The sequence below is a fragment of the Salvelinus alpinus genome, chromosome 32, assembly GCF_045679555.1.
Source record: "Salvelinus alpinus chromosome 32, SLU_Salpinus.1, whole genome shotgun sequence".
Classification (NCBI taxonomy): domain Eukaryota; kingdom Metazoa; phylum Chordata; class Actinopteri; order Salmoniformes; family Salmonidae; genus Salvelinus; species Salvelinus alpinus.
The window spans coordinates 13,642,674-13,668,492 of record NC_092117.1 but is presented as its reverse complement, the minus strand read 5'-3'; the positions used below and the strand labels follow the sequence as shown (position 1 = coordinate 13,668,492).

The 25,819-nt window shown below is 39.5% G+C and overlaps 1 protein-coding gene across 1 annotated transcript; it reads right to left on the bottom strand.

Moving 5' to 3' along the window:
* Positions 1 to 1,643: 1,643 nt before the first annotated feature.
* LOC139562444 (pituitary homeobox 3) lies at positions 1,644 to 22,953 on the bottom strand. The gene is made up of 4 exons (XM_071380161.1): positions 22,791 to 22,953; positions 10,685 to 10,811; positions 5,049 to 5,254; positions 1,644 to 3,119 (listed from the first exon to the last, which is right to left on the bottom strand). The coding sequence occupies exons 2-4, from the start codon at positions 10,791 to 10,793 to the stop codon at positions 2,553 to 2,555; spliced, it is 882 nt and encodes a 293-aa protein (XP_071236262.1). The 5' UTR covers positions 10,794 to 10,811; positions 22,791 to 22,953; the 3' UTR covers positions 1,644 to 2,552.
* Between the last annotated feature and the right edge of the window lie 2,866 nt (positions 22,954 to 25,819).

Below are 25,819 nucleotides of genomic sequence, written 5' to 3'. Positions count from 1 at the left end.
GGTGATTGTCTATGTGTAGTGTTTGTGTCAGCACTATTTGTTTGTAGCGTCACGTTCTTTTGTTAGTTTGTCAAGTGTTCTTCGTTTCGTTTCATTAAAAGAAGAATGCATTGTTATCACGCTGCAACTTGGTCCTCCTCTCTTCCACCATACAACGATCGTGACAAACACATTGACGTCCGTAGGCTACCCAGAGAGCTTATCATCATCATAAAATGTGATGATTGATTCTTCATCAGTAATAAATGCAAATATTCTTTCATAATCTTTATTATTCTTTCCACTACCACAGAGAGACTGTGGGCACTCCTGGATATTTATAGTGGGTAAAAGGAGATGTGGATTGCTTAATGCTAAGCTGTTGTTGACTGTAATTCAAGTGATATTGGTCCCAAGGAAGTTGAAGTGACAGATAAATTATAACCTACTGATGTTGCTGGACTTCTTGACGCTGAAATGCATGCTTGAACTAAATGTGTTCATGATATGTGGGCCCTTGAAATATTTTACTGAACCATATAGGATACTGTCAGAGTACAAAAACAGTTATTCTATTCATTCCCTCTGTATTCTCAAAGGTAATCGTTATTACTTCAAGTTGTATGGATTTTTCCAGACAATGGCTTTGAACCATTGTGAATGTGTTCTCCTTGTGCTGGGCAGTATGAACAAATGGGAATGGGTTGTTTGCCCTCCAATGGAATATTGATTCTATGTGTTGTGTGGAGGGGGAGACCAAATACTGTGACTGCTCCACCTCGCTCCACAGACAACTGTAGTCCCATGGACAGGCTCTTTGGACTGCTGGGAGAAGAGACAGATTTATACACACAGAGTTGTGTTGTTGAAAAAGTAGCCGTTAATAAAGAACTACACATATAGTTGCCATGTTAAAATAATTGTTTTCTTGTCTGCCTTGTAGTTCTAAGATTTGATAACTCCATTGCTTTATGCCTGCACGTTTTAGAGACTGATGTCTAACATTGTAGATATTAACTAGAAAATAGTAAGCCTACGCAGAAAGGAACAACTAAAATGTGAAAATGTAATTGTTGTAAAAGGCTGCATTGCCACAAGCTGGGCGTTCCAGGCTCAGCCGACAGTCCCCTTGGTGAGTCCGCAGGGACTCCTCCTGAAGGCTTACATAATGTTGGCACCGGCCTGAGAGATCTAAGGCACGGCCCCAAGAATTCCTCCTGTTACGTTTAGGTCAAACGTATCATTGACCAGGCAGCAGGAACATCTATATCTCTCCATCTCTCTCCAGTCCCCACGTCCTCTGTTGCATAACGTTGCCAGGGATGTGAGACAGTGTTTCCATGGCGTTGACGCTTGTTCAAGGGGAACATTGTGTGTAGGACTTGTTTATAACTCAGTCTAATGTCATAGAACACAGTGGAGGCTGCTGAGGGGAGGACGGATCGTAATAATGGCTGGAACGGAGCAAATGGAATGGCATCAAACACATGGAAACCATGTGTTTGTATTTGGTACCATTCCACTCCACTCCAGCCATTACCACGAGCCCGTTCTCCCCAATTAAGGTGCATCCAACCTCCTCTGATAGAACATAGATGAAGTCATGCAGTACCTGTAAGGGAAACTGGTGACTTTCTTTCAATAGTACTCACTTTTAGCCCATGTGTTGTTCATAAAAACACATTTTTATTATGTTAATGAGACAAAGCAGGCTACACCAGGAAAAAAGGCTTGTTTTATAACAACTGCACTCTTACATACATTTTTACAGTCATGGACTCCCTTTTTATAACACCACACAAATCTATATATTCAATGGCTTTTTTAGACTTTTCTTTAAAAAGGTTCTGATTTTGGATATTATTTATTCTGTTTGAGACTACGTTGTGCTAGCTCCTCTCTCCTTTCTGATCTGACCTTTGACACCTGACCTTCTGAGGGGATTGGAATTCATAACAAAATTACAATTCCTAAAGGAGGTACTCATAGTACATCAACCTAGGGTCTGCTCTTGAAGAACATGCTTTTCTCATCTCCAAAGTACTACGTTTCATGGATAGTTTTGTCACATACAAAACAAAAAAAGTCCATTATATACATCCTCATATTGGAACCACAGGTCATTTCCCCGTGATGGTGGCAAGCGTCACAATGATTTCATGTTTGGCCAAGATGTTGACCACCATTGCAGTTGAAGCATCCAGGTTTTCTTCATTTTAAATTCACTCTAGTCATGCAGTCCCAAAAAAATGATATTGGATTAAACTTAGAAATCCTTTTTGACAGTTGGTCGGTTCAGCGACAAAGTCTCAGCGTATTTGAGAGAGTTCTTTGAAGCGTGGTGGTCCATCAGGGGATTTTCTTCTAACTGTTAAAGCTTATTCCTGTTGTGTAGCATCAGTTAGACAAACAGCGTCTTGTTAACTAGTCCATGGTGATGACGATGTGTGCAGTTAACTCTGATTCACTGATGGAGCATAGCAGGGACCGGGAGGAGGAGAGGAAGAGGGGGGCAGTGGGTCTGAGAGGTCGGGGGGGTACAGGGCAGGCTGGGTGGGAGTGGGTACATGTCTTCATACCGGCCGGTCCACTGCATACTGGCAAGGGCTTAGGTTGGACACTGTGTTTTGCACGGCTGGGTAGGCAAAGTTGGCGTGCTGCTTGGCCTTCAGTCGGAGGCTGGCCAGGCTGGAGTTGCAGGTGTCTCTGTACATGTAAGGACTTGCGGTGGAGGCGTAAGGGCAGGTGGCGGCGGTGACCGCCACCGAGTTCAGCGTGGAGCTATTGAGGTTGCCCAGGTTGCCCAGGTTGTTGAGGCCCGAGCCGGGCACCCCGGCCACCGCCGAGGGCACCATGGAGGAGGCCATGTTCATGGAGGGGATAGAGCTGGGGGAGGAGAACATGGGCTGGGAGGACAAGGGGCTTACATTCATGGAGTTGAAGAAGGGGAAGCTCTTGGCTGACAGTGGGCTGCTGGCCAGACTCTTGGTGGCCCAGTTGTTGTATGAGTAGCCAGAGTACATGTCATCATAGGGCTGCATTAGTCCATTGAACTGGGCACCAAAGCCGTTTTTACACAGCTCAGCCTGTTGGTTCCTCTCCCTCTTCCTCCATTTGGCACGGCGGTTCTTAAACCATACCTGAGGGAGAAGGGCAGAAAAGGGAAAAAAGGAAAATAGATATGGGCTTTTCTTTTCAACCTAATCTGAGGTGGTAAAAATTGTTCTGAAACACAATAACATTTTGGTTTGCAATGGCTGACACTATGATTCCTTTCAAATAGTTTAGGCAAGATTCAGTATACTGTAGCTGCAGACTTTTTAAAAGAAAGAATAAGTTGAAGTGTATAATCAAACAGTCATATTAGCCATGGTTTATTAAAACAAATTATTCACTTATTTGAATTATGAGCTCCCAGTGAAAGAAATGTCAAGCTGGAGCGGTCTTCACATTTTGTCATTTTAAGGTCCTATTTTTGGAGGGTATAAAACGGATTAAAGTTTTAATGGCAAATCTAAAATGAAGGTACTTAATTCAGTTCCCAATTGGGGAAATATGAATTTGTCCCTGAGCGTTCATTTTGTGGTGGAACTTTCTCTTTATTCTCATAAAGACTTCAAAACTAATTGAGAAGCAAAATACCTTTATTATAAGAATCCAATACAAAAATGATATAAACGGACTGTGTAAAGTTAAAAATCTAATTGTATTAATCAAAATAATATTATTCACATTTTAGTTATTCTAATAAAAAGTATTAAAAAGCCACCAACACTTCTCATCTCCCTCCCTCCCTTCCTCATCTAATACTGCTGTACCAGGCATACAGTATCTAATCCAAACCCTTAGTCTGTGTCTGCCAGCCGGCAGAACAAGCATCTGTTGTGATAGTAATAGAATGCTCTGGACTATTGAATGTATGGGTACAGTGTATATAGCAGTGAATTTTCCATGGTACCCATTGACAGTAGGGGAAACCCCACTGTTGAGGAAGATTTCTCTCTCCTTTTAACATGACTCTGGGGCAATGTTGTTTAGGTGTTCATGGAAACATCTGAAAGTCAAATGGTAGTTGGATGGGGGGGGTTGGGGGGTTGTGGCAAACCTTACCTCACTTCCCTAAAACTGTCAAATGATTGACACAATCAGACTCGCTGTAACCTAAGTACTCACGTTCATTGCTTACGACTCTGCTAAAATCTATTTATCAGAATTCGGACAAGCTCTGACATATTTCATATTATGCATTTCATTTTATAATACTGTGTTGGTTTAATTTAGTCTGAGCTGTATTGATATTATTAGAATCCAGTCTCATTGGACTCAGGACTCTGTACTGTAAATATACATGTGCAATAGCAATTTGAGTTTTATTAAGCACATTGTATGCAGCTATGTACTGTACATACACATTTGTAGGCAAGGAAGTAGCCAGCATGGATATAGAGGGAGAGCAAGTGGTTTGTTATTCAAACATTTATGACAAACGCATTCTGTGTTAAATGCTATAAATCAAGATGACAGGAGAAGTATTCTGTATATGCAGGGGGAATCTGCGTCCATGTGGGATTAGCAGGGAACAAGTGGGGTCCTGCTAGGCATTAGGACGTGTGTGGTCTGTTGTTCTTTCAAAATAACAACCAAGACTGTGTGCTATGTGACCTTTAATCTAGCCAACATTAATTTGATCCATTACTAGGCAGGAAGGCAACGATTGTATTGTCATCCATCAAAATGTGAGCCCACCTGCTCCAGACTGGTGGTGACCAAACCTCTGGGCTTGAGGGGACATTTCAGGGTCAGGAGCAGATCGACACACTTCTGACCTTTGACATGTGAAGCCTAGTTTTAGGTTGTTGAAGTCAAATTGCAACATTTTTAAATCTCTGCTTAGTTAGGTAAATTTGTCATCTTTTAGATATGTACCTTCAGGTGCCTTTTTACCTTCAGAATTATGTTGAAATTATATGTTTGAGTCCCACAAATGTATTGTTGAATAACACCTAAACCCTAAGGAAAGTGGGTTTGGATTATTTCACTGGCTCAGTAGTGATTCTGTGGGGACTCACTCTAACTCGTGCCTCTGTGAGGTTGGTCCACACGGCGATCTCCTCCCGTGTGCTCATGTCGGGGTAGCGGTTCCTCTGAAAGGTGGCCTCCAGCTCCTGAAGCTGCTGGCTGGTGAAGTGGGTCCTCTGCCTGCGCTGCTTCTTCTTCAGAGAGCCGTCCTCTGCATTCGACTCATCTGTCTGGTTCTGGTGGGACTTCTCTGTGTCTGGGAGGCAACAACATGGATCAGTAGTTATAATCAGAACAAAATGTGGGCCCAATACATAGCAAATCCTCATTTTGTATCGCATCATAACTATCTATATTTGTTTACAATACTTCCAGACTTGCTCAAACATGTTTTTGAAAAATTGCATATTTCCATTCCCATCCAATATCAAGTATTTTGCACAAGAGCAGCAATCATCTCTACAGAGTGAAGTGTCTTCCCATTAAAAAGTTATCACACTTTCCACTGTCCTCTTTTATTTTAAGTGAATTAATATAATGGACATTTTATCCCATGCTATTTGAAAAATAATGTATTAACATATTTTCAAATAATATGGGAATTGTTTACAGTTACACCTACTGTATTAGATTTGTGCAGTTCTGTTTGGAATATTTCAAGATTCATTGACTGTATGTATCCTCTTCTCAGAGTTGTCAAAAAACAGATCAATAATTTAAATTGGCCCTGAAACCCATCTGGCACTAACACCAGAACCAAACAGACATGTTTTGTCTGCCCGAGATCCTTTCTCTCTTCATCTGAGTTCCGCAATTTGAGGACCCCACAGAAAGAGTGAAATTAGTTGGCTACCTAATCCCAGGGATCAGGCTTTTGTTACCAGGCAGGTTTTGGACTGTTTGGCAAGGGTTTATCTCTCTGAGAGCAGTAAGAAATAATCAGCAGGGTTTAAAAGACTCTGCAGCACCACTGGCAAAACCAATAGGACCAGACTTTTGCTGCTATCTACCAGTAAACTGACACTGGTTTAGCCATCACTTAGGCCAAAAACCATTTTCCATCCCATGTCACAATCCAGGAGAGAGGGCAGACCTCGAAAACCTACAATAAAGAATCTCACTGATGGGAGTAAATAAAGTAAATTTATTGAGCTTTTTTCTGATTACGTTGTAGTTGATCTCCAAATAGAATAAATCTTTCAACATTTTAACTTTACTCACTGACATACCGCAAATACAATGAATGTGAATAGCTGTTTTGTTTTAATGTGTAATACATTGCTGAGGGTATACTTTTAAGCAATAATGCCCGAGGGGGTGTGGTATATGGCCAATATACCACGGCTAAGGACTGTTCTTACACACAACGCAACGAAGAGTGCCTGCATACAGCCCTTAGCCGTGGTATACTGGCCATGTACCACAATCCTCCAAGGTGCCTTATTGCTATTATAAACTGGTTACCAAAATAATTAGAACAGTAAAAATACATGTTTTGTCATACCTGTGGTATACGGTCTGATATACCACGGCTGTCAGCCAAATCAGCATTCAGGGCTCGAACCACCCAGTTTATAAAAATCAATTGGCTACACTACACACACCTATAGCACATGGGCTGATATTGATGGCGGTGTACATATGTATAGTAGAAGGCATATATATATATAATGTATGTGTGTGTGTGTTTGTCAAATATACCCTTGCAGATTTTGTGACAGCAACGTATTGGGTCAGACTGCTAGTCAATCAGCCAGCCAATAAACAAACCAACAAACTAACAGTCAGTTCTTCTTAATGCCCACCACCACTTGCACAACTGATGAGACTTTTGAGAATGTCTGAAGCCTTGTGGATTTATCAACGCCAAGCACACTGCCAGACACAGTTGTTTGGCAATTCAATCTGAATTTAAAAGCTTAATCCCTTGGGCAGGCGAAAAAGCACCAATGTAGCAGCATACATACTGTGTTATGCAAATGCATGCACACATGCTTTGAAATGCATGCATACATACCCACAAATGCTTATGTATGACATATATTATAGGCTATTGCCTCTCTAGGCTTTGCATTATGCACTAAGGCCCCAGCAATCTGAGGCATATTCTAATCACTAGGAGTGTCCTTGAGAATTGAGAGGCTTTGTTTTGACTAACTATACTTTTGTGAAAGAAATTATAATATTCCCAGCTACATAATCAAAAATTATGCCTATTGGTAAAGTATGCCTATTGTAACCAAGCCTCTAGATCTATACTGTACAGGTACAGTATGTGTTTGTCATTTATAGAAGTTTTACTCATTTTGAAACTTCAGATGCCACTTGAGTGAGTGTGCTAATGCCCATGTGCCATTTGTCATTTAATAAGGCCTAATTTAATAAAAATCGCCAATATGTATTACATTTCTGCATTTAGTGGATACACAGGTTTGGGTTCTCATTATATGTATCCAGAAGGATATACATGATTATTTGTTCAGTGTAAGCCTATATCTTTTTTATAAACTGGATTCCCATGACGGTGGACACCTGGGTCTCAACTCTGAAATATTACAGTGCCTTCAGAAAGTATTCACACCCCTTGACCTTTTTCTACATTTTGTTGTGTTACAAAATGGGGTTAAAATTGATTTAATTGTCATTTTTTGTCAACAATCTACACAAAATACTCTGTAATGTAAAAGTGGAAGAACAATTCTAACATTTGGAAAACATGAATGAAAAATGTAACCCTAATATATCTTGATTAGATAAGTATTCAACCTCCTGAGTCAATACATGTTAGCATCACCTTTGGCAGAGATTAGAGCTTTGAGTCTTTCTGGGTAAATTTCTAAGAGCTTTCCACACCTGGATTGTGCAACATTTGCCCATTATTACTTTTCAAAATTATTCAAGCTCTGTCAAATTAGTTGTTGATCATTGCTAGCCATTTTCAAGTCTTGACATAGATTTTCAAGCTGATTTAAGTCCAAACTGTGACTAGGCCACTCAGAAACATTCAATGTTGTCTTGGTAAGCAATTCCAGTGTATATTTGGCCTTGTGTTTTAGGTTTTTGTCCTGCTGAAAGGTGAATTTGTCTCCTAGTGTCTGTTGGAAAGCAGACTGAACCAGGTTTTCCTCTAGGACCTTGCCTGTTCTTAGCTCTATTCCATTTATTTTTATCAACAACAAAAAACTCCCTAGTCCTTGCTGATGAAAAGCATACCCATAACATGATGCAGCCACCACTATTCTTGAAAATATGGAGAGAGGTACTCAGTGATGTGTTGTGTTGGATTTTCCCCAAACATAACACTTTGTATTCAGGACAAAAAGTTAATTGCTTTGCCAAATTTGCAGTATTACTTTATTGCCTTGTTGCAAACAGGATGGATGTTTAGAAATGTTTTATTCTGTACAGGCTTCCTTATTTTTACTCTGTCAGTTAGGTTTTTAATGTTCATTTCTTATTTAACCTTTATTTAACTAGGCAAGTCAGTTAAGAACAAATTATTATTTACGGCCTACACCGGCCAAACCCTAACCGGGACAACGCTGAGCCAATTGTGCGCCGCCCAATGGGACTCCCAATCACAGCCAGTAGTGATACAGCCTGGAATCGATCCAGGGTCTGTAGTGACGCCTCTAGCACTGAGATGCCGTGCCTTAGACCGCTGCACCACTCGGGAGCCTATAGGTTAGCATTGTGGAGTAACTCCAATGTTGTTGAGCCATCCTCAGTTTTCTCTTATCACAGCCATTCAACTCCAACTGTTTTAAAGTCACCATTGGCCTCATGGTGAAATCCCTGAGGGGTTTCCTTCCTCTCCAGCAACTGATTTAGGAAGGACGCCTGTAACTTTGTAATGACTGGGTGTATTTATACACCATCAAAAGTGTAATACATATCTTCACCATGCTCAAAGGGATATTCAACGTCTGATGTTTTTTCATTTCTACCCATTTACCAATAGGTGCCCTTCTTTTCGTGGCATTGGAAAACCTCCCTGGCCTTTGTGGTTGAATATGTGTTTGAAATTCACTGTTCAACTGAGGGATCTTACAGATAATTGTATGTCTCGAGTACAGAGATGAGGTAGTCATTAAAAAATCATGTTAAACACTATTATTGCACATAGAGTCCATGCAACGTATGTGACTTAAGCACATTTTTACTCCTTGCCATAACAAAGGGGTTGAATACTTATTGACTCAAGACGTTTAAGCTTTTCATTTTTTATTAATTTGTAAACATTTCTAAAAACATAATTCCACTTTGACATTAAGGGGTATTGTGTTTAGATCAGTGACTCAAAATCTAAATTTAATCAGTTTTAAAATCAGGATGTAACACAACAACAAAAAACTGTCAAGGGGTGTGAATACTTTTTGAAGGTACTATAATATTTTAGAGGTGAGGCCCAGGTGTCCACCATCATGGGGATCCAGTTTATTTAAAAGATATAGGCCTACACTGAACAAATAACCATGTATGTCCTTCTGGATACATATTATGAGAACCCTAACCTGAAATGGACATTGAAAAAAAAACTCATTGTTTAACTTTAACTATGTCAATATCACAAGAAAGAACAATGAATGAATTATGGTTTATTTTTCAATATCTAATTTCAACTAGATCAAACTTTTCTAGAATGAATATTCCATAGTCAGTGAACAATACAAGTACGGTACAGTACATTGGACATATTGCCTCTTGATATTTGGCCCCCACACACCTCGTTATCTTGATGGTTTTAGTGCGTAATCCGTGGTTCATATACAGTATATGCGGGTTCTCCTAAATCCCTGCACTCACTCAGGGCCGTCCATTTCGGAGTAAGTTTACATTAGTCACACTAATGGAGTCTGTTGCAGACCCTGGATCCACAGAGATTTCATCTATTAGACCGCACGGGTATCACAAATATTAGCTTTGTCTCTCTGTCAAATGCCTAATTTGTTATAAATTGGCATGCAGGCGGTTAAAATGCAGAGGCAGATATTTAGCTTTCAAGCCTAAGCAATCGTAGTTGCTCGGGATATTATTGTATGTCTAGGCCTATGACATTCGGCTATATTCCGTTCATCACGCACAGGTATGTTTTAGCTTATTTTTTAGGTTTCAATTGAGAGTTATTAATAGATCTACAGCATATCGGCGTGCAAAGACACGCGCACGACAAAATGCCAAAAAGCTCCGCCAAAGCGTAAGGGGTCCATGCCAAATGTTTACAATAGCTTCCATTAAAGTCTATAGTCGCTGCAGTTAATAACTCTTGCTTTATAAAAGCCAAACGAGAAGAATAAACGTGCCATTTGAGTTCATTAAGGAAAATAACAATTATATAATGTGAATCATAGGAATATGGGCTGTAGGTCTACAAAATAATAGCAAGCCAATTAAAATTATGGTTGAAGTGATATCCACACAATCACGCACATTAAAGGCGACAATGAATAGCCTAATAGCTATTGCAAGCTAGAAATTCGTCCTGATGTTATTATTATTATTATTATTATTATAGCCTATTAGGACATTATGATTCCAATTATTATTATCAAATTATTCGATTGGTTTAGACCCACATGCATTAACATATATGCCTATTCTTCATCCAAAATGTCAGTCTGAGGACTATTAATCGGTCAAACACTCCTGTAGACAAAGCATTTGCAAGGTAAACGTGGAAACTGACCGCTGTTGTCTTGGCCTTTGCATCCCTGATCATGTTGAGGCGTCCCAGAGTCCGAAAGCGATAGCGCTGGGCTACGGGCTTCACTGTCTGTCAGAAGGTTAAAATCCATAACCCCCGCCGCCAGGCTCTGCAAAAGGAAGGCAATACATTTTAATATTAGTCAATATGGCAAAATAATACAAGTATCCTCATAAGTTTAGACCTCCAACCGAATTGGCATGACAAATAAATAACAAGAATAGAAAATAACATCAGAAAGAACAACTAATGACAACAATAATTATGTTAATAATAATTTAATAATAAGCCTAGATATGTAATATAAGAAATTGCAGTTCTGACATTTCCATGTCAACACAAATTAACGAGGGAATCTGCTGTCTATGAATATCACAATTCTCTTAACTTTTTAAAATGTGACAAACTGCTAGTGCTAATCATAGGCTATAGGCCTACTGAGCAGGCTTTATAATATTCTCATATTTTGATAACATTCAGGTTACTGATTGACTTTATTTTTATTTTTATTTTGTTTTATTTATTTAACCTTTATTTATCGAATTAAGGACATGAAACGGTCCATCTGTGAAATAACTATTTGATTAAATGTAGGCCTGTATTCCGTGGTAATTACTACGAATGTGTTCTGTTAGTTCTATTTTTGTTCCTTTGCAGTTATGTAGTTAAAATATATGGTGACCGTTCAGATCTAAATAGCAACCTCGTGAGGGAGACTGATACGTAATAGAGCCTAAAATAACAGGTCGTTTATTTATACAAGCGCAGTTAACACCTTGAAGATATGGGGACACAATCACTCCCTCAAAGCTTCTTGAGATTTATGATGTCGTGGCTGGGTTTAACGACGGGGTAGGTTCCAATCCACTTAGCCGCCTCTCAACTCGTTAATGGGCACTCGCAAAATCGGAGCTGCACCTAACGTGCATGGTTCATACCAAATAAAATAAAATGTTCAAAACAAATTGCATTTGTCAAATGGGCCGAATACAACATTTGAATACTTTACCGTGAAATGCTTACTTAGGAAGCATTTCCCAACAATGCAGAATTAAAAAGTAAGAAAAATTAACAACAGAAAAAAAGAAATAGAAAGACAATACAATTAATATAATGAGGCAATCTATGTACAACCAGTACAGACAGGTGCCTAGTCAATGTCCAGAGGTATGAGGTAGTTGATGTAATTGAGGTAGCTGAGGTAATTGAGGTAATATGTACATGTAGGTAGGGGTAATAGTGTCTAGGCAATAAGGTAGATAATAAACAGAGTAGCAGCAGCATATGTGAAGAGTGTGTGAGTGTGTGTGTGTGACATCAATACATCAATATATATGTGTATTTTGTGTGTGTGGGCATATGCAGTGTGTGTGTGTATGTGTTGGAGTGTCAGTGTGTGTGTGTGTGTGTGTGTGTGTGTGTGTGTGTGTGTGTGTGTGTGTGTGTGTGTGTGTGTGTGTGTGTGTGTGTGTGTGTGTGTGTGTGTGTGTGTGTGTGTGTGTGTGTGTGTGTGTGTGTGTGTGTGTGTGTGTGTTGGAGAAAATAAAAAGGGGGTAAATGCAAATAGTCCAGGTAGCCGGTAGATTAACTGTTGAGCTGTTTTACGGCTTGGGATTAGAAGATGTTCAGGAGCCTTTTGGTCCCATACTTGGTGCTCCAGTACTGCTTGCCGTGTGGTAGCAGAGAGAACAGTCTATAACTTGGGTGGGTGGAGTCTTTTACAATTTTTAGGGCCTTCCTCTGACACCGCCTGGTATAGAGGTCCTGTATGGCAGGGAGATCGGCCCGAGTGATGAACTGGACCGTATGCACTACCCTCTGTAAAGCCTTGCGGTCGGATTCCAGGCAGTTGCCATTCCAAGAAGTGATGCAGCCAGTCGAGAAACTCTCAATGGTGCAGTTGTAGAACTTTCTGAGAACTTTCTGAGGATCTGAGGGCCCAAACATCGGTTTGAGTCTGTCAAGAACTGCAACGCTGCTGTGTTTTTCATACTCAACAGTTTCCCATGTGTATCAAGAATGGTCCACCACCCAAAGGACATACAGCCAACTTGATCAATTATGGCAAGCATTGGAGTCAACATGGGCAAGCATCCCTGTGGAACACTTGACACCTTGTAGAGTCCATGCCCCGACAATTTGAGGCTATTCTGAGGGCAAACGGGGGTGCAACTCAATATTATGAAGGTATTCCTAATGTGTTGTACACTCAGTGTATATATATATATATTTTATATATATATATATATATATAGAGAGAGAGTGTATACACAGTTGAAGTTGGAAGTTTACATACCCTTAGGTTGGAGTCATTAAAACTCCTTTTTCAACCACTCCACAAATTTCTTGTTAACAAACTATAGTTTTGGCAAGTCGGTTAGGACATCTACTTTGTGCATGACACAAGTCATTTTTCCAACAATTGTTTACAGACAGATTATTTCACTTATAATTCACTGTATCACAATTCCAGTGGGTCAGAAGTTTACATACACTAAGTTGACTGTGCCTTTAAATAGCTTGGAAAATTCCAGAAAATTATGTCATGGCTTTAGAAGCTTCTGATAGGCTAATTGACATCATTTGAGTCAATTGGAGGTGTACCTGTGGATGCATTTCAAGGCCTACCTTCAAACGCAGTGCCTCTTTGCTTGACATCATGGGAAAATCAAAAGAAATCAGCCAAGACCTCAGACAAAAGATTGTAGACCTCCACAAGTCTGGTTCATCCTTGGGAGCAATTACCAAATGCCTGAAGGTACCACGTTCATCTGTACAAACAATAGTACGCAACTATAAACACCATGGGTCCACGCAGCCGTCATACCGCTCAGAAAGGATACGCGTTCTGTCTCCTAGAGATGAACGTACTTTGGTGCGAAAAGTGCAAATCAATCCCAGAAAAACAGCAAAGGACCTTGTGAAGATGCTGGAGGAAACGGGTACAAAAGTATTTATATCCACAGTAAAACGCGTTCTATATCGACATAACCTGATAGGCCGCTCAGCAAGGAAGAAGCCACTGCTCCAAAACCGCCATAAAAAAGCCAGACTACGGTTTGCAACTGCACATGGGGACAAAGATAATACTTTGTGGAGAAATGTCCTCTGGTCTGATGAAACAAAAATAGAACTGTTTGGCCATAATGACCGTCATTATGCTTGGAGGAATAAGGGGGAGTCTTGCAAACCGAAGAACACCATCCTAACTGTGAAGCACGGGGGTGGCAGCATCATGTTGTGTGGGTGCTTTGCTGCAGGAGGGACTGGTGCACTTCACAAAATAGATGGCATCATGAGGCAGGACAATTATGTGGATATATTGAAGCAACATCTCAAGACATCAGTCAGGAAGTTAAAGCTTGGTCGCAAATGGGTCTTCCAAATGGACAATGACCCCAAGCATACTTCCAAAGTTGTGGCAAAATGGCTTAAGGACAACAAAGTAAAGGTATTGGAGAGGCCATTTCAAAGCCTTGACCTCAATCCCATAGAAGATTTGTGGGCAGAACTGAAAAAGTGTGCGGAAGCAAGGCCTACAAACCTGACTCAGTTACACCAACTCTGTCAGGAGGAATGGGCCAAAATTCACCCAAATTATTGTGGGAAGCTTGTGGAAGGCTACCAGAAACGTTTGACCCAAGTTAAACAATTTAAAGGCAATGCTACCAAATACTAATTGAGTGTATGTAAACTTCTGACCCACTGGGAATGTGATGAAAGAAATAAAAGCTGAAATAAATCATTCTCTCAACTATTATTCTGATATTTCACATTCTTAAAATAAAGTGGGGATCCTAATTTTTACCTGATTAAAATGTTAGGAATTGTGAAACACTGAGTTTTTCAGTAGTCAGACTCATAACTCAGTACTTTGTAGAATCGCTTTTGGCAGTGATTACAGCCTTGAGTCTTCTTGGGTATTACGCTACAAGCTTGGCACACCTGTATTTGGGGAGTTTCTCCCATTCCTCCAGACGTGACGCTTGGCATTCAGGCCAAATAGTTAAATCTTGGTTTCATCAGACCAGAGAATCTTGTTTCTCATGGTCTGAGGGTCCTTTAGGTGCCTTTTGGCAAACTCCAAGCGGGCTCTCATGAGCCTTTTACTGGAGAGTGGCTTCTGTCTAGCCACTCTACCATAAAGACCTGATTGGTGTAGTGATGCAGAGATGGTTGTCCTTCTGGAAGGTTCTCCCATCTCCACAAAGGAACTCTGGAGCTCTGTCAGAGTGACTGTCGGGTTCTTGGTCACCTCCCTGACCAAGGCCCTTCTCCCCCGATTGCTCAATTTAGCATAATGTAAGAATTACGGAGACCACGGTGTTCTTGGAGACCTTCAATGCTGCAGACATTTTTTGGTACTCTTCCCCAGATCTGTGCCTTGACACAATCCTGTCTCAGAGCTCTACGGACAATTCCTTTGACCTCATGGCTTGGGTTTTGCTCTGACATGCACTGTCAACTGTGGGACCTTATATAGACAGGAGTGTACCTTTCCAAATCATGTCCAATCACTTGAATTTACCACAGGTGGACTCCAATCAATTTGTAGAAACATGTCAATAATGATCAATAAAAACAGGTTGCACCTGAGCTCAATTGAGTCTCATAGCAAATGGTCTAAATCATTATGTAAATTTCTAAAAACCTGTTTTCGCTTGGTCATTATGGGGTATTGTGTGTAGATTGATGAGTAAAACTATCTATTTAATCAATTTTAGAATAAGGATGTAAAGTAACAAAATGTGGGAAAAACTAAGGGGTCTGAATACTTTCTGAATGCACTGTATATATACACTACATGGTCAAAAGTATGGGGACACCTGCTCATTCCAAAATCATGGGAATTAATATGGAGTTGGTCCCCCCTCTGCAGCTATAACAGCCTCCATTCTTCTGGGAAGGCTATCCATGTTAGAACATTGCTTCTGTGACTTGCTTCCATTCAGAGCATTGGTGAGGTCGGGCACTAATGTTGGGCGATTAGGCCTGGCTCGCAGTCTGTGTTCCAATTCATTCCAAAGTTGTTCAATGAGGTTGAGGTCATGGCTCTGTGCAGTCCAGCCAAGTTCTTCCAGACCGATCTCAACAAACCATTTCTGTATGGACCTCGCTTTGTGCACAGGGGCATTGTCATGCTGAAACAGGAAAAGGCCTTTCTCAAACTGTTGCCACAAAGTTGGAAGCACAGAATCGTCTAGAATGTCATTGAATGCTGTAGCGTTAAGATTTCCCTTCACTGGAACTAAGGGGCCTAGCCCGAACAATGAAAAACAGCCCCAGACCATTATTCCTCCTCCACCAAACTTTACAGTACTTTACAGCACTGAGCTCTTCAGTAAGGCCATTCTACTGCCAATGTTTGTCTATGGAGATTGCATGGCTGTATGCTCAATTTTATGTGGTTGATATAGCCAAATTTGAAGGGGTGTCCACATACTTTTGAAGGGTTGTCCACATTGTAGAATACTATGAAATAATTAATATGGAATCATGTAGTAACCAAAAAAGTGTTAAACAAATCAAAATATATTTTATGTTTGAGATTCTTCAAAGTTGCCACCCTTTGTGTTGATGACAGCTTTGCACACTCTTTGCATTCTTTCAACCAAATTCATGACCTGGTCACCTGCAATGCATTTCAATTAATAGGTGTGCCTTGTTAAAAGTGAATTTGTGGTATTTCTTTCCTTATTGCGTTTGAGCCAATCAGTTGTATTGTGACAAGGTAGGGGTGATATACAGAAGATAGCCCTATTTGGTAAAAGACCAAGTCCATATTATGACAAGAACAGCCCAAATAAGCAAAGAGAAACGACAGTCCATCATTACTTTAAGACATGAAGGTCAGTCAATCCGGTCATGAGGACCGCCACAGGAAAGGAAGACCCAGAGTTACCTTTGCTGCAGAGGATACGTTCATTAGAGTTAACTGCATATCAGATTGCAGCCCAAATAAATGCTTCACAGAGTTCAAGTAACAGACATCTCAACATCAACTGTTCAGAGGAGACTGCATGAATCAGGCCTTCATTGCTGCAGAGAAACCACTACTAAAGGACACCAATAAGAAGAGGAGACTTGCTTGGGCCAAGAAACACGAGCAATGGACATTAGACTGGTGGAAATCTGTCCTTTGGTCTGATGAGTCCAAATGTGTGATTTTTGGTTCCAACCGCCGTGTCTTTGCAGAGTAGGTGAACAGATGATCTCGGCATGTGTGGTTCCCACCGTGAAGCATGGAGGAGGAGGTGTGATGGTGCTTTGCGGGTGACGCTGTCTGGGATGTATTTTTAAATTCAAGGCACACTTAACCAGTATGGCTACCACAGCATTCTGCAGCGATACACCATCCCATCTGGTTTGCGCTTAGTGGGACTATAATTTGTTTTTCAACAGGACAATGACTCAAGTGCTATTTGACCAAGAAGGAGAGTGTTGGAGTGCTACATCAGATGACCTGGCCTCCACAATCACCAGACCTCAACCAAATTGAGATGGTTTGGGATGAGTTGGACCGCAGAGTGAAGAAAAAGCAGCCAACAAGTGGACAGCATATGTGGGAACTCCTTCAAGACTGTTGGAAAAGCATTACAGCTGAAGCTGGTTGAGAGAATGCCAAGAGTGTGCAAAGCTTTCATCACTATGAAGAATCTAAAAAAAGAAAAAAAAAGTGATTACTACATGATTCCATATGTGTTATTTCATAGTTTTGATGTCTTCACTGTTATTCTACAATGTAGAAAATAGTAAAAATAAAGAAAAACCCTTGAATGAGTAGGTGTGTCCAAACTTTTGACTGCTACTGTATATATATTTACATTATAACAGCAGTATAATTGGTCTTTGCCTTGTACCAGAATTATTGAGGTAACACTGCCATAAGTGCCATAAGGGACTGTGTGAGTGTATATGTTTAAATCAACATTTTCATGCCAATCTCTGTCACTCTATAAGCCCCTCTGTGGCTGTGCACCCTTTAACTCCTCTGGTGTGTCTCTGTGAACTATGATGTGAACGAGTCACATGGTGGCCCATAGTGGCATAACATTGAATCTCACTCACTTGAGCTGAATACTTACTGGGGAGACTTGCTATTATATGTGGTACACATTTCCCAGTCATTTTCATTCAAGTACTGTACTGGTTAGGGGCTCTTATCAACCAACTTGCTGACCATTAACATTTGCAGACTAACTTGATGGAGAGCTCATTGTCAGTTTGAAAGGTAAACTCAATAAGTCCTCAAACTGAGTCACCACATCAAGCAAACACTGGCTGTACTTCCGTTTCCCCTTCTTTTCATTTCTTCAGAACATTCGTGACAGCCCTCTGCTCATCGATGTGAATGCCTCTGCCCTTGACATCTCAGAAGAAGGCCTACATGATGAAACCTCATCTCCATACAGATAAGCCTAACAAAAATATTTGTATTCCACTTCAAAAGTTTAAAGAACTGCACGGATAAAACAAAGTGTTTATGACATGTCGTGTTGGTCGAGACTTTAAGATTGGAATTCACCGTGACAGAAAAAGAAAGTGAGTCCAACAAAAACGATACACTTACAATCCCTTCTGTTCAAGCATGTTTAAAGTTGCCATGCATCATGTTTTTTGAAGTTATAAATGACTATCTCATTTTTTTCAAAAGTACTGGTTGGATATCAAATATAAAACTTGATGTTGTTTGGTACAAGTAGACAATGATAAATACATACTTATGCCAATGTAGTTCTCTCCTCAATTTGTCAGAATCTTTATTCCCATGTGTATTATACTCAAACTATTACACCATCACCCTTAGACTCCCACATGACATCCATGACTTATAAATGTAACACCCCAGGAAAGCTTTTGAAGAGTAATGACCAAGTAAGCCCATATCCAATCACAATGAGGGAAACTGGGAGACACAGGAGGCAGTGTTGTGATCATGTCCGTATTGCTCTAATACAGGTTAGAATGATACATGTGAAAAGTGCCGTGCAAAAGCTGATAAATAGATATTTATCCTTCACAAAGTATAAAGCATTTAGGAATATATTATTCTATGGTGTTAGTATCTTTCCCAGTGGCGGTGTTCTGCCCCTGAAGGAGAGAAGGGAGATGGAGGATAAGGTCAATTCTCACAGAGAGATTGCTTTCCAAAATGTACTGCTTCTGTGTTGAGGCTAGCTATATTACTAATGAGGTTCTGATATGGTTTTGTGGGCTAAAGTTGACTTGCAGGTCTAATGGTATTTCAGTTGATTGTACTTTACAACCAGTCTAAAATGATATAAAAGATTATGCTGAAATCAATACAATTACTTGTCAAAGGTAAGTAATCAAATATAATTATTGCTTTTGATTCTCTATTGTGTAAGCTTGTTGAAATCAAAAGTCAATATGTGCCTTATAGGACATATCTGTTTGGTCTACAACAAAGTCCTAAACTGAAAAATAACCCAGTCTCATTGCAAAGCAACCCACAGCAAAACTCAGAGAATAGTTGCCTGACAGAGAGCAACAGGTGCTGTCCTTTGCTTTGTGTGTAGGGCTATGCCACCAGAGAATAACAGTATTTTGGTCAGAAATATGAATTTGACACAGTCAGACACATATCCACTTTGACAGTGATGTATGGGACCGTGTCAGAGCAGTGCTGAGAGAGGTTGGGAAGTTTGGCCGGGAGTGCGGTAACGCTCACCCGTCATTTTGCCTAGAACAAGGTGTCAGTGTCCCCTTCAGAGCCGCGACATTATTATATTTCATATTCCAAATCAAGTCCCTTCCCTACAATAATGTTGTGTTATTTAGTGCATGTGCATTCATATTATAAAGGTTATCCTTAGTCATAACCTAATGACTATAGGTGCAATGTCCTATATGTTTATAGGGTATGTTGTGATGATGACTTAGTTAATTACCAATTCATTTCGTTCATTGTTATCTGCTTTTATTTGACAACATCTGTCACAATATCAATCAATTACTTCACCTAACATCTCTGAAAATATAACATTTTCCCTATGGTGGCTCCTTTAATTTATCATAGAAATGTGCATAAATGTGTAGGCCTACAGTTGAGAATGTATCCTTTCCTACAAGTTAAATCAGAGATGCCTGATTATGTTGTCAAAAGGCATGCACTCTATTTCAATCCATAAATGACTCATAATTAAGACATATTGTATATAACCAATTGTTCACCCATTGAAATAAGTGAAGTCAAGCTAGTCACTAAATGTGTACAATGGTAATAATACATGTATTATAATAGGAATAATTACAACAAATCATGATACTATTCATAGTCAGATTATAAATCATAATTTTTTTCTTGTTCAATAGTCTACAAAAAGGCCTACTAATGTTGATATAGCTGTTGGCTATATCAGATACTTGATCGTAACCTGACATGCTGAAATGCTACAGGCAAATTGCTTGTCTGACAAACATAACCCGTAGCGATTGACTGTGTAACCTTGGTAGTTCAACAACTGTATTAGAATTACTGTGATGTTTTCTAAGGACTTGCTCTCGTGCTCGTGCGCCATGCATTGTTAAATTGGGAGCAGTGCACCACCACTCACCATCCACATTCAACCTCTGTGTCCCTCTGTTTTCTGTCTCCACAATGCGCTTTAAGAGCATAAAACATTGCTGTAAGCACAGATGGGAGTGCACGTTCACTCATATGAACAGAATGAAATTTAACTCGTGTTCAACTCTTTGCGCAAATCAACGTAAGTAGGAGTTGATGCGAGCTGGGGTCTCTAGTTTGCACAAGCAGAGCGCTTTGCATAAGCAGTTGCCTATACGAAATCGGTCTCATTAAAATATACATCTGATAATAATAAAAATGGAAGCAGAAATCCTCTCATTTTTCAGGAGATTGCTGGTTCCATCTGTTGTTACGGCAGAGGCAGACTGCTTACATTTCCACGGACTTGTGCATTAGCCTTGGAATTATTCATAAACGCGTTGAGAATTAATTCCTTGGATTAAGACTTGATTAAGATGTGTGTCACTTTGCTGTCTGAGAACATATTAAGGGCCTTCTCGAGGAGGCGGCAGATGGAATTTCGGCCCAATGTTTGTAGATGTTAATTTCTCCCCTCCTAACATTAATTTGCATATTACTGGGAGTGGCAAAGCATGAACTCGGATTTCTCAATGTCCCAAGTTATTTTCGGAGCAATTTATTCGATGTTATGAAGTCCATTTTATTATTATTATCATTATTAGGCTATTATATTTTGTATTTAGCAGAACATTTTAAACGTGCGCATATATGTTTTATTACAGATTATTTGCCACTGAAATGACTGAGCTGGTAGGCCATGTGAATAACTTTATAGCTTTGTCTGGACGTTCAGATTCACAATAAATTGTTCAATTAATAAACATAAAGCAATCTGAAATAGGAGCAATTAAAAATATCAATTGTCCTATATCTACATTTTGAGTGAAATGTATAATGCTAAATAATGCTAAATCTAGAGGTACCTTACAAGTACACAAATACACAAATGATCACATCTAATATTATCTTGATCTTTAACTTCACATGTGATGTGGAACACGTGTCAGACTGAAAACTACAAAATAACATGCAATAAAAAATGACATGGCCTAAATAATCGATTCTTAATAAGTACACAAATGGTTTGCCATTTGACCTCTTAAAATCGAAAAAATAGATTGACACTTGTTATTCAACGTTGTAGGCTACTACTGAAAGTATTATTTTCTTATTCCCACAGAATAAATATTAAAAAGCCAATTTATATACCACTTTTAAAATACCCCTGTATAAGCCTACCATACAGAATAGGCCAAGCTGTGTAAGACACGTTGATATCAAATCAATTAAATAAATGATGATTGTCATTCAAATTTCTGCATGACATATATCTAAAGAAGTTTTCAATTATTGTAAACATATTAGGTTATAGTGTTAGAATGAAGTAATATAGTTGAATTCGTAATAGCCTATATCCTTTTAAGGCCTATGTTTTCCATGACTAAAAAGGCCACAAACATGGACCCAACAAAGGATTGTTAGCCTATATGAAACAATAGCAGTGATTTATACTTAAATATATACTCGAAAACAAACCATGTTCAGGGATGATTGAGCGCACGCATGTTTGTATGGAGAGAGTTCCGAGGCTTAGACGCGAGAGGGTAGCTCTGTTTTTCTTTCTGAGGTCTCTTGTCGCTCGGGAGCACCTGCCACCTATCAATTTCGGGTAGTTCCCCAAAAATGTTTGACCTCTGAAATAGTCTCACAGAAAGCGCCTCCCATGCAAGACAAAATCATACGAGTTGCATTTCGAAAGAGTTTATCATTTGGACAAACAATGGGAAAAATGTGTTAGCATGTATATCAATTATGATATATTAAATGCTAGTAAACAAATATATTTATTTAGCTTTAGAAAGATGGAAACAGACTTATTTTTCACCTGAATTAAAGCAAATTTACATTTCACAAGAGGAGCATAGGCAAGGTTTAAAAACGTTTAGCCTTTACCCACTAAGACATTAATCAAGGCCAATATTAGAGATCATTTTAGATACATTGTGGTCTACACTTTCAATGTTATTGTCAAGGTATACAGGCTAGGCCTAATAGATGTATGTTTAATTCAGATAAGGGTTTGCATTATGGCTATGGTTATAGTAACAGAGTGCACTCTTATATGGAACCTAACTTTGAGTTTGTAAAGCCAGATGTGACACATCATCATCATCATTAATAATGAACTAAACTTTTAACATGAGTCTATTTCTTTTACCTTGGTCAATGAAAGTTTAACCACGCAATGAAAGTTTTACCTAAATCATGTTAACGGACTTACCGAGTATCCTAAACCTTTGGTCAATACATTTAGAGTAATTTGCTGGTAACGCTTGAGTTTGTAAGGTGGCAGTTTCAGACTAGCAACACTAGTACAACAATGTATAGGCTTCGTTATTGATTGATAGTTCAAACAAGGGCAATCTACTAATTTGCTTGCCTACTGCACATGCTGTCATAACAGACACAACCACGACATTTGGAGTTGTACTGGGAGACTATCCTACTTGCACTTACATGAAATCCCGGTCTGGTTAAATTAATCCCCCGAAAAGGCAAGCTTGATGTGGGTTAATGGTTGTCCGAATGAGATGTTGCTGACATGAAGAAAGTTCCTCTGTTTGTAAAGTAAAAAATCGTCAGTTTCCCTCTTTCAATGCTGTCAGACATGAAGGCAGTCGAAGAGTGAAGGCTTGATCCCCATACAGCGGTGGGACTGACTTTATGCTAAATATCTTGTGCGACAGGTCCACTGCAGAAAGGACTGCCCACTTCACCGCTTTTACTTGCCCGGTACCAACTCCACGGTGCGCGCTCGGGCGCAAGCAACCCCCCCCCCCCCCCCCCCCCACACACACACACACACCTTTTCTCTCTCTCCCTTTCTCTCTCTCCCTTTCTCTCTCTCTCTCTCTCTCTCTATCTTGCAGCCATGCACTCTCACATGACTGCGACGTCTCCACGCCACTTTTCTCTGTATTCTCGGCTTGCGTAGCTTTTCGCTTCGCTTTGTCCAGGTGATATCGAGCTGAGTCAAAGTAGCCAATTATTTTATTGTATTTCAATTTCATCATTATGACAAACGCATGGCGACAAATACTTTAGAATGACGAAGTCTCTTTCTTGGATGTATCATTATTGATATGTGAATAAGGCTATAACGTGACAGCTACGTGTAGGTTAAACAGGTATTGAGGGTTGTCAACCTTCCACGCACGGAGGAACGCTCAGTGCCATAGGGAGGAGGGGAGAGAACATGGACTAAAATAATATTTGGTACTCCTGTGCATTAATAGAACCTACTAATCTTATTTAATTTAAAAAAAAATCCAGATAAACAGCTTTCCCCTATCTGTGATTAAGTAATTCATTGATGATGCAAATTATGAAGTTTGCCAAAGCATTTTAATTCAAAACTTAGGATATCCAATATGGAAGTTCCAGAATAAGATGATCAGCCAAACAACACCCATGCACTTCCTGTTGACATTGTGTGTATTGAACCCACTGCTGACAAATTCTTCCTGCACAGAAAATTCTCCAGTGTCAAATCAACACCTAGTGTGTTAAATTTAACACTGTCCCAGTGTCTATATGGTCCACATTTTTCAGTGTTAAATTAACACTGCGATTAGTGTAAAGCCTTATTTGCATATTTCCTTGCCCTTGCCTTTCGAGTGAATGGTACAGTTACTACCCATGATTGTATTTGTTAGTGACAGAGACATCGTTGTTGCATTCATTAATTTCTAGCCCTGTGGCTTTCACCAAGTGAGATCCTAAGTGAATATGTTATCATTAAAATTCAATGGTTTTAAGACAATACCATAGATATTTCACAAGGCCTTATTTTGAGGGCCTAGTTTTACCCTAATACAGTGGCCTGAAACTCATGGTTTACATTCCACATCAGACCTGCAAGTCACATTATGCTGGCTTGCAAAGGGATGTGAAATTCCTATTGGAATCCAGCCAGAGTGGGGATATCCAACATTTATAGTTTCTATTCACCCACAATCTACATTCAGAATGACTGCAGGGTTGGGATGACTATAGATTACCTCAAGCATGTAAACTGGAACAACCATTTCAGTAACCGGTGCAATAAGTCCAAGAAACAGATTGGATTAGTTTAGAAAAATCTATGTTATTTATATTTGAGTAGCATAAGATTAATTACTCAATAAAATATATGCAAAAACAAAGATATTGAAACAAACAATTCTAAAAATCAACCTGCAATAGAACATTATGGGAAATATGATAATGATGGGCCTGGCTTTGGTTCAACTCTGGTTATTAACACCAACACTGTGGTTATTTTACGCCACTGAGTGTTTATTTAACTCTTACAAAGTTAATTTAACTCCTGAATGAAAACTAGAAATGTTAAACTGAAAAATCAACACTAGTTAACACTGGCCAATTTGCTGTATATGTCCTTTGTCATTTACCCAATGGCAATCCAAACTGTATAGAAGGACTACCTTGTACATATTCATAATTTTATGTCAAGTAGCCAATATTGGCATAGGATTTAGTCACTGGCGAAAGCTAATTGATTTGAAGGTCCATCACCATTTTACGAGTATTGTCTTCAGAATTCCAAATGTGTCTTTAGCTTGTAGTCACAAATGCCTTTGATAATAGCCTAAGCTATATACTGTATCTTATTACAGCACCAATAGGCTACTGTGCCTTAAACCGGATTTTGTCAGATTTCTTACAATCACCTGGCAAACAAGGCCTATGCCTATGTCGAACTCCATCAAATGAGGCCACCGCTGCCTTAAAATGAATACATAATCAAAATACATGAGTTAGAGTCAATCGCCTGAGAAATATGACAAAGGAATTCTACAAGCAACTCTGCAATGGATAACATCCTAGGTTTCATTGTCAACTGATTCCAAATGTTGGCATTAGTTTTAGCAGTCTGTAATAGGGTAACTATGAATAATGATTTGTGTTACTTACATAACATATGCCATTTAGAAGATGCTTTTATCCAAAGCAACTTACAGTAATGTCTGCATACATTTGGGAATGGGTGGTCCCGGGAATCGAACCCAATATCGTGGCATTACAAGCTCCATGCTCTACCAACTGAGCTACAAAGGACCACTTCCCAGATATCTTGAGTAAATATTTGCAGTTTGGATGAAGTAAATGTAATCAAAAGAAATCCAGATGTTTCACATAGTGTGGAGAAGAAGTGTGGAAACAGAATGACGGGGACATTCAGTCAAAACATATCACACTATGGGTCAGATGAGGACACATCATAATACGCAGGCAGCGCAACATTCCATTATAAATGATCATTCAATAGCCTACTTCTTTTACATCGTTGTCCATGATTATGGAAGCATGATTCTGCTGTTTGATGAATACATCAACACATTGTTTCAATGTGCAAACTGTTGAACAATTTTTGTTTTGTTGATGAAATACGATCATCTAAAAAGGTTCCAGGTGTTTATTTGTGCTAATCTGACAGATGTTCACTACAATTTGTACAAAATATAACCTATTGGTTGAGCATA

Coding starts and splice junctions, on each gene's coding strand:
- LOC139562444 (XM_071380161.1), bottom strand. CDS start 10,793: ATGGATTTTAACCTTCTGACAGACAGTGAAGCCCGTAGCCCAGCGCTA. Junction 5,255..10,684: donor CAAAGGCCAAGACAACAGCG/GTCAGTTTCCAC, acceptor GTTGCCTCCCAG/ACACAGAGAAGTCCCACCAG. Junction 3,120..5,048: donor TCACAGAGGCACGAGTTAGA/GTGAGTCCCCAC, acceptor CTTCTCCCTCAG/GTATGGTTTAAGAACCGCCG.